This window comes from Pelodiscus sinensis, chromosome 1 (assembly GCF_049634645.1).
Source record: "Pelodiscus sinensis isolate JC-2024 chromosome 1, ASM4963464v1, whole genome shotgun sequence".
NCBI classification, from domain to species: Eukaryota; Metazoa; Chordata; order Testudines; family Trionychidae; genus Pelodiscus; species Pelodiscus sinensis.
The window spans coordinates 80,473,493-80,487,403 of NC_134711.1; the positions used below are offsets into that span (position 1 = coordinate 80,473,493).

General features: G+C 44.7%; 1 protein-coding gene across 6 annotated transcripts in view; it reads right to left on the bottom strand.

The window, feature by feature from the left end:
* Positions 1-13,911, bottom strand: part of TMCC3 (transmembrane and coiled-coil domain family 3) — a 231,620-nt gene that overhangs the window by 9,709 nt on the left and 208,000 nt on the right. For all 6 annotated transcript variants that reach the window (XM_014571096.3, XM_006118308.4, XM_006118309.4 and 3 more), the window contains exons 2-3: positions 3,287-4,203; positions 1,908-2,043 (exon numbers count right to left, since the gene is read on the bottom strand). In XM_014571096.3, the coding sequence (XP_014426582.1) occupies positions 1,908-2,043; positions 3,287-4,203 (1,053 nt within the window). The remainder of the gene's footprint in view (positions 1-1,907; positions 2,044-3,286; positions 4,204-13,911) is intronic.

A 13,911-nucleotide genomic window follows, 5' to 3' on the forward strand; every position in this document is an offset into this window, starting at 1 on the left:
AGATGAACTGAGAAGTTTTTAACCTATGCTCTGGTGTCCCTGGTCTGCTGGGCTTTGCTCCCGGGCAAACGAGCAAAGCCGCCCAGGCGGCGGCTTTGCTCGGGTGTCCCTGGTCTGCTGGGGGGGGTCCAGCGGCTTTGCTGGATGCCCCCAGCAGACCAGGGGGACAGGAGCAAAGCCGTGGAGCATGCCCGCAGCGGGCGTGCTCCGCGGCTTTGCTCCCCGTCTCCCTGCAGACCAGGGAGACGGAGAGCAAAGCCGCGGAGCACGCCCGCAGCAGGACAGCTCAAGCGTGCCCGGGCTGTCCCGCTGCGGGCGTGCTCCGCGGCTTTGCTCCCCGTCTCCCTGGTCTGACCAGCAGACCAGAGAGATGGGGAGCAAAGCCGCGGAGCACGCCCGCAGCGGGACAGCCCAAGTGCGCCCGGGCTGTCCCGCTGCGGACGTGCTCCGCAGCTTTGCTCCCCGTCTCCCTGGTCTAACCAGCAGACCAGGGAGGATGGGGAGCAAAGCCTCGGAGCACGCCAGCAGTGGGACAGCCGCGGCGCGCCCGAGCTGTCCTGCTGCGGGCGTGCTCTGTGGCTTTGCTCCGCGTCTCCCAGGTCAGCAGACCAGGGAGACGGAGCAAAGCCGTGGAGGACTTGGGCGGTCCTGCCACCCCCGTCTCCCTGGTCTGCTGGGGGGGGGGGGGGGACGGACAGCTAGTGCCCTCGCCCCCCCCCCCCAGCAGACCAGGCTTTTCTTGCCTACCCTGGGGTAGAGCAGCTGGGGGCTGCCGGGTTGGTCCCGCAGCGCCGCTCCAGACCAACCCAGGAGCACCCCAGCTGCTCTGCCCCAGGCCTCCTGATTCAGCTACTGCTGGTCAGTTTCAGCAGTGGCTGAATCAGGACGCCTGGGGCAGAGCAGCTGGGGTGCTGCTGGGTTGCTCCAGTAGCGCCGAGGAGCCGCGCTACTGGAGCAACCCAGCAGCACCCCAGCTGCTCTGCCCCAGGCGTCCCCAAGTCAGCTGCTGCTGAAACTGACCAGCGCTGACTACAGGAAGCCCGAGGCAGAGTTGCTCTGCCCCAGGCTTCCTGGAATCAGCCGCTGATCAGTTTCAGCAGCAGCTGACTTGTGGACGCCTGGGTTTCTTAAGTTGAATCTGTATGTAAGTCAGAACTGGCATCCAGATTCAGCTGCGGTTGAAACTGATCAGTTTCAGCAGCGGCTGACACCAGTTCCGACTTACATACAGATTCAACTTACAGTCCCTATCTTGTACGTAACCCGGGGACTGCCTGTATTAAGATTCCTTATTCCTCTAGTGATGATAGAGCAGTAGGTGTTAGACACCATTCAGAATCCACATGATTTTTTTTCAATCACATTATAAAACACTAGTAAGTAAAATCCTGGTCCTACTGACTTCAATGGGAATTCAGCTATTAACTTCAATGGGTCAAGGTTTCACTCTAGTTGGATCAATATGTGGGCCTAAATTCTTCATAATCCTTAAATATAAAATAGGGATGCACATAATGGTTAAAAAAGTAACCCTGCAATCAATTAAATTATCAGTTACACAGTTAAAGGTTGACCTGGGAAACTAGGGATGCAGAGGGGTACTATAGCACCCCCATGTTTTATGTGGGACCCACTGCTAACCTCCAGACCCACAGTTCCTGGCTGCCTGCTGGGTCCCTCCCAGCTACCTGCCAGTCTCTCCAGCCCCAGGATCCCTCCTGGCTACTGACACCAGGGCAGCTGTAGAGTCCTGGGCTCCAGTCAGCAGCAGGCGTTTAATAGTTAACCAAAACCGATAAGGCCGATGCTTATCAGTTGGACAGTTAACTATTTACATCCCTAATGCAAATGTTACTCTAAATTTTACAAAATTTCTGGGCTGCGTAACAAGCTGATTATAAAAATACCTGAACATCTCGTGACCGTTCACAGGCCTGATATGCCACTCTCTCCTCTATGCTGGCTAGCTCTTGCTTCAAGTTTGCAGTCTCGTGCTGATGAAGATCTGTAAGATCATTTAGCTGGTCTTCCAATCGTTCAGACCTTTTTCAGGAAAAAAGGAAGTCTGAGTTTAGCTCCTATACAAATGATGTTATGCCATGTTAGAATGCTTCTGTACTTCAAAGTAATCTTTCCTTGTACCTCATGTCACCAACATTTCGGTTTCTAACAGAGTATGGTGTGGGGGGTAGGGGGGGGAGGAGGAGGAGAGTGGAGTTCCCCAAGGACTTATTCAGCAGGTTGAAAGCTCTTTGAGAAATGTTCCTGATTGCTAGAATATCAGAACTATGGTTTGAAAGACTTAAGACATTTTAATACTGCAATACAAAAACAACTCCGTGAACAAGTGTATCCAATTTATGCTCTTTTTCCTTTCACGCCACAATTCAAATCTTGTATGGCGATTTCTACATATTTTCCCGATCATATAAACGAAACTGAAATAAATAGCTTTCTCTACACTTGGAGAACTGCAAAAGGAGATTTTAGTACGTATTGTGTGTGTCAGAATATTTTGTCTTAACACAGTAGGAAACTATATTGATCTCATTAACCAATACACTCATTGTTACAACTAAGATGACAAAAATTAAGGTGTCTTATGTTCCTTCTCTCCCCCCAAAAAAGAGTCACTAGTCACCTTCAAAAATTTTGGCTTTTGTCTGCTTTTAGTCTCTGGGATAAGGTATTGACACACTGCAGAACACAAATCACTCTCCACAGTGGATGATAAAGGGATTAATTACAAAGCAGCTGATGAGCCCACAAAGAAGCTATATTAAAGTATTTAACACCAAATCTCATTATAATTTGTTACACTGTGTCTTCAAACTTCACGGTCTCATACCAATGTGCCTGAAAACATTCACCATGCCAAACTGCAGGCTATGGCTCATTAAGAAGGAAATGCTGTCAACTGCAAAGCTCTGTTACATCAGAGGCCACTTATCAGGTTCCAAGTTACATTAAATCAGAAGCAGTCCATTGATGTGAGAGCACTGGTACCAACTGTCTGTAATATTCCCAATGTAATGACAGTGAAGTGTCAGATAACGAAGCTTTCTATGAAAGCCTTAGGCAACTGCACACAAGGGTCAGCTATTGGACTGCTAAGTATCATTGTTACAAATGTAATTTAGGTTAACAGAAGAAATCAAGAATTTTGGTAGCTGACAGTCATGACTGAACACAAGTTGACCTTTTAAAAATGCATATACCACATACTTTTTTATCTGGCTTTTGCACAGCTATAGGAACTTTTAAAAAGAACAGAAAAAGGAAATACCTGAATCTTTCCTCCTGCAATGTTTGAGAAATAAAACCATAGTCTCTTTTAAACTGTGCTTTTAGATTCTCTATGTCATCAGCTAATTGGGACTGTGTCTCCTTTATTTCTCTCAGTTCCTCCAAAATCATAGAAAGTTTTGCTTGGCTGTCCAGAGCATCTGTCCCACCAGGCCCAAATGAATGGTTCCCATTACTATCTGCAGAGCCAGATGTCCCACTTGAGCACTCATCATCACTAGCATATTTTGGTTTAGTCACAATAGTAGCACTGCCACCATAGGCCCGTGAACTAGTTTCAGGCCGAAATTCATCCAGGGTATTTTTCAGGTGAGAAATGTTGTCAGCACTACCAAATTTATTTCGAATCAAGTTTGCAAACTCTCTCGACTTGCTGAAAACAAACACTGGTGGTGTCAAGGAGACACCTGGCACACCCGATTTGCTGCTCTCAGTGCCTTGGCCAGTGGTACGAGATTTGCCATGGGCATCTTTTAAAGAGGGCTGGATATCCTTCAAGTTATCTTTTGATGTATCTTTGGAACTTCTGGAGGATCCATTTTGTTCAATGTCTTTGAGCTTTCGGTGATACTGTTCCAATTTCTTCTGCAGCTGGGCAATAGAGTGGGCAGACTTCTGGTTCTTCTTCTCAAAGACTTGTTTAATACGGCCAGCTTGCTGCTTGTCTGCACTGTTCACCAGTTTTAAATATTCAGCTACATTTCCATCACGGGCCGTTTGTTCAATTTTTATTTGTTCTGTAACTTTCAAAATTTTTTGTTTCAGGCCATCAGCGCTAAGTTTGACTTTGTGAAATTCTAAGATCCCATCAGGTACATCAAAGTTGAGGTTGGTGTCTGACCCCCCACGGCGAATGTTAAGTGGCAAGCTCAGAGTATTCATGTCATGTCTTTCCACCTGAAAAGAGATTAAAATTCAAATTGAAAACTGCTCGCTCTGTTTCATATTTAAACTCCATAAAACTATACCAAATAGTGGTCAGAAAGTAACTTATAAGTACAATATGTATTGAACATATTTAAAAGTATTTCTCAAATTATGTTAAAAAACATAGAAAGTGAAAACATGCTACTTATTTAGCCATGTACAATATGAATATGAAAATACATAACCGGGTTGACAAATGACAACCAAGGTGCAAACCTTTTGCTTAAAAAAAAAAAAAAAAAAAAAAAAAAAAAGTTAAAAACAATACCTATAATATTCTAGTTTTGATTCTTTGTAAATCCAGTGGGCTTGGGGGCAGGGTTGGATTTTGTTTTACAAAAATTTATCAGGTTCAGGAAACATTCTGTACACATTTTAGATTATCAAAAGATTTATATAATTCATGAATGGTAAACTTCCAATTTTAGCTGGACGGACACTTATAAGTGGTCAAGTTCTCTCTTTCCATATGTCTCACTGTACTATCCAAAATGCTTTCTTGTTCTAAAGTCAAGTTATGTACGCCTGCCCCTCAGCATCTTGGAATTGACAGTAAGGTTTAGTGACAGCATGAGCCTAATTTGCAGTAGATCCAAAAGCATCCATTAGGTACCAATACGCCACTACAGAACGAATTGGGCAGCCATTTAATTTTTCAAGTTTGCTCATGGTGTCCAATGACTGGTTTGCTGCTGTCACAAAAATTGATTATATTTTAATATCAGCCTGGCAGTATGTGATTTAAAACTCCACACAAATCTCAAGAAGAGCATCTGAAGTATTGGAGTCTCGTGATTGTGTTCAGTCATAATCACTTAGATGTTTTGCACATTGAACTTGGTAAGTATTCTCTTGCAGCACATAATAAAAGTAGATGAACAGTGATTAAGCCACTTGACCATAATACCTGGCCAGAGCTCTAAAGATTGATTAGTAGTCTTAAATCGCATACCAAAAAAATCAATTTTTCCATAAGTACTAAAAACATTTTCTCATATATAGTTATTGTGGAATGGTGAATGAATATCTTTCTAATGAGATACATCTGATCAGTATAACATCCCCTGTGATACAAGGGGGGGGGTCACATTGTTGAATCACCCATAGCATTCTATTTATAGACTGGTAAAACAATCCCAGTGATAGGTAGTAAAAAATTCTCACACTGCATTTAGTTCTTAATGACATGCCTTGGGTATTTTTCTATATAGCATCATAAATGCTCAGTATGGTAACCATTTAATTAATTCACCGCTGTGATAAACAAACATTCAGCTTTAAAAAGTTAAAATAGATGCATTTTATCACTGAAAGTATAGTGCATACAAACAGCTAGAATGATTCAAGGGGTTACTTGGAAGACAGACATTTTCATCTCTCTGACAAACTGGGTTTTAATCTTGGCAGTTTAGACAAACAGCGAAAGCAAATTTAGTAGTTTCATCCTAGTTCCCCACTGCACCTACTAAACAAGTTGTCCCATGACAACAGAACTGATGAAAGGTCACTAAGCCTTACATAGTCAATTTTTCTCATGTATGAAATGTATTTCATCTGTACAGAACAGGGATGTAAGGGACTTAATTACCTGATAAGTCTAGGCTTATCAGGAAGTTGAGTCAACTACTCGTATTATCTCCTCCTGCTGCCTCTGTATCAGAGGGAGCAAGGGGGGAGAGAGGGGAACGCAGGAGCTGTCTTGAAAGGGACTCCCCCAGACAGGGGCTGCTACTGGCTGGGCAGGCAGCCTGCCTCAGTCCAGACTCGCGCTAGGCCTGGGACCAAACCCTACTGCCTTTTAAACTGCAGAGGTTGCCAGATGGTTTAACCAAAAATAGGGTTGCCAGATGGTTTAACCAAAAATACCAAACTCCACCCCTACAGAAAAAAAAAACAGACAAGGGAAAAAATTCTGTTGAGAATAAAAAGGGGGGAGACCAAAGTTGTGAAGGGGGAGAGGGAGAAAAAAGGACTCCCTGAGAGTTATTAAGCAAAAAAAAAAAAATAAAACAAAATAAAAAAACCAGCATGGCCCCTTTAAGAAATGCCTTTGAGGCTTTTTGGGTTTTAACAGGCTGCTGGCGGTCATCTTGTTTTCCTTTTCCAGGCCAGACAGCTCCCCTGTGAAACCAGGTAAGTGGGGGTGGGGAGCAGCTGGGCCCGGTTGCTGAGTGTGTGTAGGGTTGCCAGGTGTCTGGTATTGACCTGGACAGTCTGGTAATTTAACCTCCTGGCATGGGGGGGGGAGGAAACTGAAAATACCGGACATTTTAGGTGTCCAGTGTTTTCTGAATTTTTTTAACCAGACAGAAGGCAAAAATACCGGACTGTCTGGGTAATACCAGACACCTGGCAACCCTACAGCCTCAGCAGGAGCTGGGCAGCCTCCTCCAGCTCCTTCTGCATTTTAAATTGCAAAGCTGCAGTGAAGTTTGATCCCGGACCCAGCACAAACCGGGACTGAGCTAGCTGCCTATCAACAAATCGAATAGTCAATACAAATTCTTTTGAATACTTGATTAGTTAAATACCCACTTCTTAACATCCCTAACACAGAAGGGCATTTTGCTGAGCATTCAATGGCAAAACTGCTTTTAGATAAGTCTCACACATGGTTCGGAATTTTTACTTATGATTTCCTTGCATTTTGCCACCATAGGAACATGAACGGATGATAAAAGCATCAATTAATGAAGGTCCTGTGTAGGAAACGTCCAATACAAATGCCTATTAATAAAAAATAAAATTAGTTTGGGACTTAGCACAGAAAGCGTTTGGCTACTTCATGTAGCATGAACAGAATCTTTCTTCCCGCCCCCCCCCCCCCACTATGCTTTTTTTTTTAAGCTTACAAATGTTGTCTACTACACGCTGATGAGTACAGAGCTAGCATAGCACTTATGCTGATGACTGTTTGGCACAAAACATAATAAGAATGCGGACAGCCCATTGGGGATAAATGACTGCTTCGGGTGACTACTAAAAGGTTAATTAATGAATGATAGTGGGACCTAAAAAAAAGGCTGAAGTTAATTGGGGGTAAGCACCCCCAAAGAAATGGGAAGCTTCTGAGGAAAGAAGCTACCAGGAGAGCTCACCAGAGCAAGGAGTCTAGAAGGTGTACTCCTAGAAACAAGAGAGGCTCAAAATGAGTACTACGGTTCAGCTTCCAAGGAGGCCTGGTCTCAGCAAAGCAATCTTCCCAGTTGTAGGAAGCTCAGCCTGTCAGGGACAATGTGTTGCCTTGGAGAAGAGCTGCAACTGTCTGGTCTCCATGGAATCAGACTCACAGGAGGACCTTACTTGGGAAGAGGCAAAAGATATGACTCCAGGGGAAGGGTCCAGAGTCAAAAGAGCCCTGCTGGTAAAGGACCTGGGAAGAGATGATCAGTGGTTTCAGGAAGGACAGAAAACAAAACTGATTCATTCTCCCAGCAAAGATCCTGGGTGAAGGTTTTGCTTTATTTTCATTTGGCTCTTCTCTGTTAATAAAGACAATCCTCCAAACAGAGACCTTTAGTACCCGAAGGTCAGCCTGAACAGTTTTATCTCCCACGTACAAGAAAATCAAAGGGAGGCTAGCCCTCAGCACTATATCAGATGGCAAGCAGAACAGTCTGCACTACACTGGAGACATTCAATACTGGCAGTCTATTCAGATTTTTATGCTAGTCCAGCCCACTGTGGTATCCGAGCACCCCGTCAGTTAGCTTTTATGAAAAAATATTGAGCAATATGCTTAATGAATAAAAGAGGAATATTCACTCCTTTCATGCTTCCATAGAACATGAATTATTATTACATAATGTGTCTCAAGAGGAGAAACAGCTCTATTAAGCCAATCCCATTTCAGTATTAACCTGGATTACATGCAGAGCGGTTCAATGTTTCATCCGAAAACTGATCAAAATACTACACTGTTATGGTTAATCTGGCTGGGCAGGAGCTGCCCCCCACAGGCAGGGTTGCTCCAGCCACATGGGTCCTGCTGTGGGTAGGGGGTGCTCCAGTCCAGCTAGAACAGCGCTGTGAGCAGGGGCACTCCAGCCAGGAGCACCTCCTCTCCCCCACTCGCCCCTGTTTAATTGGTTAACTAAACAAACAGGGTTTTACATATCTATTTTGAATGAGCCTCAACACAAATTTATCCTAAAATAAGTCCATGAACTACACACACGTCAGACTTGTCATTGATGTTATCCAGTACAAACTGTACAAGGGTGGTTCTGACTACAATCTGTATAAAGTACCTTGTGTTTACTTCCCTTTGTACAAAAGTGTTCCAAAAATATTTTGCAGTAACTGGAGAGAAGCCTGAATCAGGTCTATCTTCCCTCATTTTCCACTTTACAGTAAAGTGCTGGAATGGGTAACAAGTTAACTAGTTACCCATTCACATCCCTAATGCACCCTGCATTGTAAGGTCAGGTTTAAAACTGTTAGATCCAAATTCCACAGCTGTACTAACATGTCCATATTGCAGAGATCTGACTGAGGTCCATGGCTTGGTGGCAACCTGCAGACCGACCCCAGGCCAAATGCAGCCCAATGTGTGGGCACAATACATTTTGTTTACTAGTGCCACACACACACACACACACACACACACACACACACACACACACACACACACACACACACACACACACACACACACACACACACACACACACACACACACACACACACACCATAGTTTTTTCCCCCTACCAGTATAACTCAAGTGACATGCTCATAAAACAAGGGCACATGAAGTGAGGCGTGAGACTGACTCACTCAGGTTGTAAACACCTCCAAGATGTACCACTCCCTGGACAGGCTTGGATATACTGGTTCAAACTAGGTTTTCGGAGACTCAGATAAAGAAAGTGCTCTTGGAATAAAACAAGTGAGTTTAAACTAACACAGACCTTCCTTTTGATCCAAAAGGCAGACAGGACCCAAGAGGAGCCCCCCACCTTTATGGAAGGCTTCAAAGGATTTTACCTTATTAGGGCTCCATAAAACCAGTAAGTGACATGTGGCAAACTCTGAGTATGCATACAGTAACTTTTTAAAAAAAATGTTTTCTCTGTAATGCTTTTACCCGAAGAATAAGTTCATTTACATTAACATAGCCTCTAGACAAAGCTTAACATCAGCTGCTAGATCCTGGCCAGACATGCTGGAGAAATCACACTAAAGTGCAGATGGACTTACCCCTGATCTGGATGGGAGAGAGAGGCAGGACTCTGCCCAACACAAGATGGCTAGGAGCCTGAAACCTTAAGAGGGTGCCCTTGAACAAGAGCAGGGGCTGAAGGGGTTTAAAAATCAGTTAATCCTGAAACTACGACAAGTAACTATGTACTGTGAGATGGTCACGCTAGAATTATCCCTGTTTTAGGAAAATCAAAGATGGAGGTTAAGTGACTTGCCAAAGACCACCCAGTAAGTGGGTGGCAAAGTCAAACAAACAGAATAAATGGTATTTTACTGACAACATTTCCTCAAAGTCCTGCCAATTGGAAAAATTACATCGGGGAATCAGGCAAGATGGATTTGTGGTGCCAGGAGATTCCAGCCTTATTTCGGAGAACAATATCAAAAGACAGAGTGTATTTATAAGCAAATACCATAATCTCTCTTCTTGCTTTCATTTCCTAACATACAATACAGGATTAAATACATGTCTTGTCTGCATCTAGGTCAGAGATTAAGCTTGGGGTAAGTATGGGCTATTTGTGTGTATTACATAGCACCAAGCTCCGTTGGAGGCACCAAACACTATTCAAAAGCTTGATTTGGGTTGTAAGCCTTTTTTGGAGCCCTTATATTTTTCAGAGTTGTTTTCAAACAGTCTCTTGAAAAAGGTGTGAATTCCATCAGTATCTTCATTTTAATATTTAAGAATTCAGGTGTGCTCCAAGTGGGTCACTGTTTACCACATGGAGCCGCCATGGTCAGCTGGAAAGATGCAATGTGAGTTGCCCACACCAAACAAACAGGAAGTAGAATTTCAAAAGTTCCCATGAACTTAAAGGGAGCAGGGCAGATGCCCGAGTATGTAGGTGCAAAGTAGCAGAATTCAAACTGCTGACCAAAGTAGTCAAGATGGCCACTGTGGAACATCGGTTGGAGGCCATTTATAGCAACATAATCAAGAGTAGTTGTGACGAGGTACAGTTACAGAAATCCCCTTGGGATTGTTCCAGGGTGTGCTGATCATGCCACTGACACTTGTCTTCCTGCTCTCTGGGGCACCCCACCACTTTGTCCTTTTGGGCCGAATCCTCCCCCTCCCTCCCAGATGAGGCACAGAGTTCTTTAGGTGGGCAGTAACACTAACAATGCAGACGCTGAGCCACTTCAGCTCTGGAAGAATTAAGTTCTAGGACTCAGCACAACCCCTCAAAGGGATCAAAACTTCAAATAAAGGTGTGTCTGTGTGAAAGTTTAAAGCACAGAAGGATGTTCGCTCTCTTTATCGATGAAATTGAGAATCATACAATGGTTGTTCCCTTCTGATAATAAACAAAAATGTTATCAAGTACAAACAGTAGGATTTAAGTGGTTACAAGTGAAAACAGACAGACCAAAGTAAGTTACTAAATTACTAGGGTGTTCACTACGCTTGCCAACCCTCCCCCCTATGTGGGTAGGCAACTCGCAGTCTCTTGCTTTCCCCGCCTCCTACCAGGAAGGGCTGGGGCCACACCAGTCCCAGTCTCTTGGCACCCGCCTCTCCCTCTCCACCTGGCTGCTGGGGAGGGCCGAGGCCACAGCAGCTACGGCCCAGGGATATCAGCAGCCTATTAGGTGACAGTCTCAAGGGGATCTCTGTCACCCAACCCATCACAGCTAGTACTTAATATTACTACCAAATTAAAGGCCTGGCTCCAGCTCTCCACATGGGCCCTAGGGAAAGCCAGACTGGGAGTGAGTCGGGCTTGGCTCCCGTGGATGCAGAGTTACGTGATGATGTCACTCTGTCATCCCACAGGAAAATTTTTTTTGAGAGAGAAAATGAAAAGATAATGCATAGCTAGTTCTAATACCGTAAAAAAAACCAAGTGTTGCCAGCAACTCTTACTCTAATGAGCTGTTCGTATTTCAGGCATAATTTTAAGGTCAGCGACTTTTTCACCCTGACCTGGGTCTTCAGCCCTTTGTATTCTTTCTGGATTTTCCAGGCCAGCCAAAGACAAAGGGCTGATAGACTGTATAAGCAATATAAGCTTTCTCCCAGGGCTGGAACTTGTGTCCTACATCCTCCCCTTTCCTGGAAAAATACCAGGGCCAAAATGGAATCCCACTACCAGGTGGGTATGGTCACATGTCTTCCTAAGACACACCAGTACTTAGACAGGACAAACAGGGCTGATATGAAATCACTAAACTGATCAAGTCACTTAGACTTCAGGGGGAGGGGCACCAGTAATGGCTCTCAGTAGCACATAAAACTAAACAGTCTCATACTTCATATTTCTAATTTTTCATAGAAGAATGATACAAAATACAATATGCAGATCCAGCAGACTGTAACATTAAAATTGATAGGCTACATGAGGTACTTGTTTAAAGCATCTTAAAGATATGCATATTTACATTCATAAGCCAATTTTCATAAAGCATTGGGGGGAGGGGGAACTGTCACAGAAGTGTGTCTACACCAGTATTCCCTGTAAGCTGAGCACTTGGATGGCAGCCCAGGAAAGAGTCAAATGCTGCCCAGCTAACTAGCAGAGTTCCCACAGCTGCCAGCATGTTTCTATTGGTAGTGCACATCTGCACAAGCCTTGGTGAATATAACAAAATATATGCTGCACATAGATGGAAAAATTAGAGGGAACGTTAGTCTATTCGGACACCTTTTTATATAACTTTGCTGCAAAAAGCTCTACGAAAAGCTCTTGAAGTAGATTTATTTTGTTGGCAAAGTAGGAGAATTATGTGGCTGGAAGGAACATTGAAGTGTGTACACTGCCAATGTTTTGTTGACAAAAACTGACTTGTTAACAAAATTCTGTAGCATAGACAAGATCTCAATATATGGACGTGCTTTGAGAGTGGACACAAAACATTTTGTAATCCTTTTCCTAAATTTATTATCTTGCTCATTTCTTACTACCGTATATACTCGAGTATAAGTCGACCCGAATATAAGCCGAGGCACCTAATTTTACCCCAAAAAACTGGGGAAAAGTATTGACTCGAGTATAAGCCTAGGGTAGGAAATGAGGCAGCTACTGGTAAATGTAAAAAATGAAGATAGATACCGGGTCTAGCCCCGGAAGTCGGGGCGAAAGCTGCTCCGGTGCCCCTGGTCTGCTGGAGACCGTCTCCAGCTGACCAGGGGCACCGGGCGGGTTCCCGCGCTTCTGAGGCTTTGCCAGAGCAAAGCCTCAGAGGCGCGGGACCCCCCGCGGCTGCGGCTTCAGTCCGGGAGCCTGTGGTCTGCTGGGGACGGTCCCCAGCAGACCACAGGCACCCAGATTGAAGCGGCAGCAGCGGCGGTTCCCCGCGCCTCTGAGGCTTTGCCAGACCGTCCCCAGCAGACCACAGGCTCCCGGACTGAAGCCGCAGCCGCGGGGGGGTCCCGCGCCTCTGAGGCTTTGCCAGAGCAAAGCCTCAGAGGCGTGGGGAACCGCCGCTGCTGCCGCTTCAATCTGGGTGCCTGTGGTCTGCTGGGGACCGTCCCCAGCAGACCACAGGCTCCCGGACTGAAGCCGCAGCCGCGGGGGGGTCCCGCGCCTCTGAGGCTTTGCCCGCCTCAGTTCTCGAGATGCTGACTCGAGTATAAGCCGAGGGGGGCATTTTTCAGCACAAAAACTGTGCTGAAAAACTCGGCTTATACTCGAGTATATACGGTACTTGTAATAAGCACTTTTCCTCAATAAACATTACCGCTTTTGCCATTTAGTAATTGATTTTTTTTGTTAGATTATTTATTTGATTCCACTATAAGACATCATTTATAAAATAACAGAACAACAGTTTGAACAAGCAGATTTTGATTTTTTCTTAATTCTGCAGCGGCACATCCTGAACACAAACAACTGAATCTTGTTCTACACACAAACTGAGTTATTTGCTTATCCTCTCCTTCACTCCTCTCATTGGATCAACAAAGGAAGCCATAAAACTACTTATGTCTGCTTTTGAAAGAACTGCAGATATATGCAGTTCATTAACCAGAAGCAAAGAGTTTCATGTCCTCAGTGATAACAAAAATCTGCAAAAGCTACATGACAGGTAGAATAACTAACAATTAGCGATCTGGCAAAAACAGGAGAACCCAGATGTCAATTTTCAGTGCTATGCAAATCACTAATTATTCCAGGGCGAGCGGCACCTCTTCCTCTCCCATCCCTCTTCCCAAAAGCACAGTTATGCAATTTGCTCACTCATGTCTGCTCTGCAAATCGTGGCGAGAGAGTCACTTTTCATCCAGCCAGTAGGTCTTGTCTTAGACTTTGTTTACACTGGCAATTGAGCAACAAAGCTTTTGTCCTTCAGAGGCTTAAACTGCCACCCCCTATCCCGCAATGACAAAAGCTTTGCTCAGCAAGTACTACAGTATGAACCTCCCAAATCTGGGATTCTGTGGTCTGGAAACATCCAAGGACCATGGATGTTGCTGGACCAGAGCGCCCCAGAGGTGAGGAGAACGAGCCAGCCGAAAGTGCTGCGGGGTTG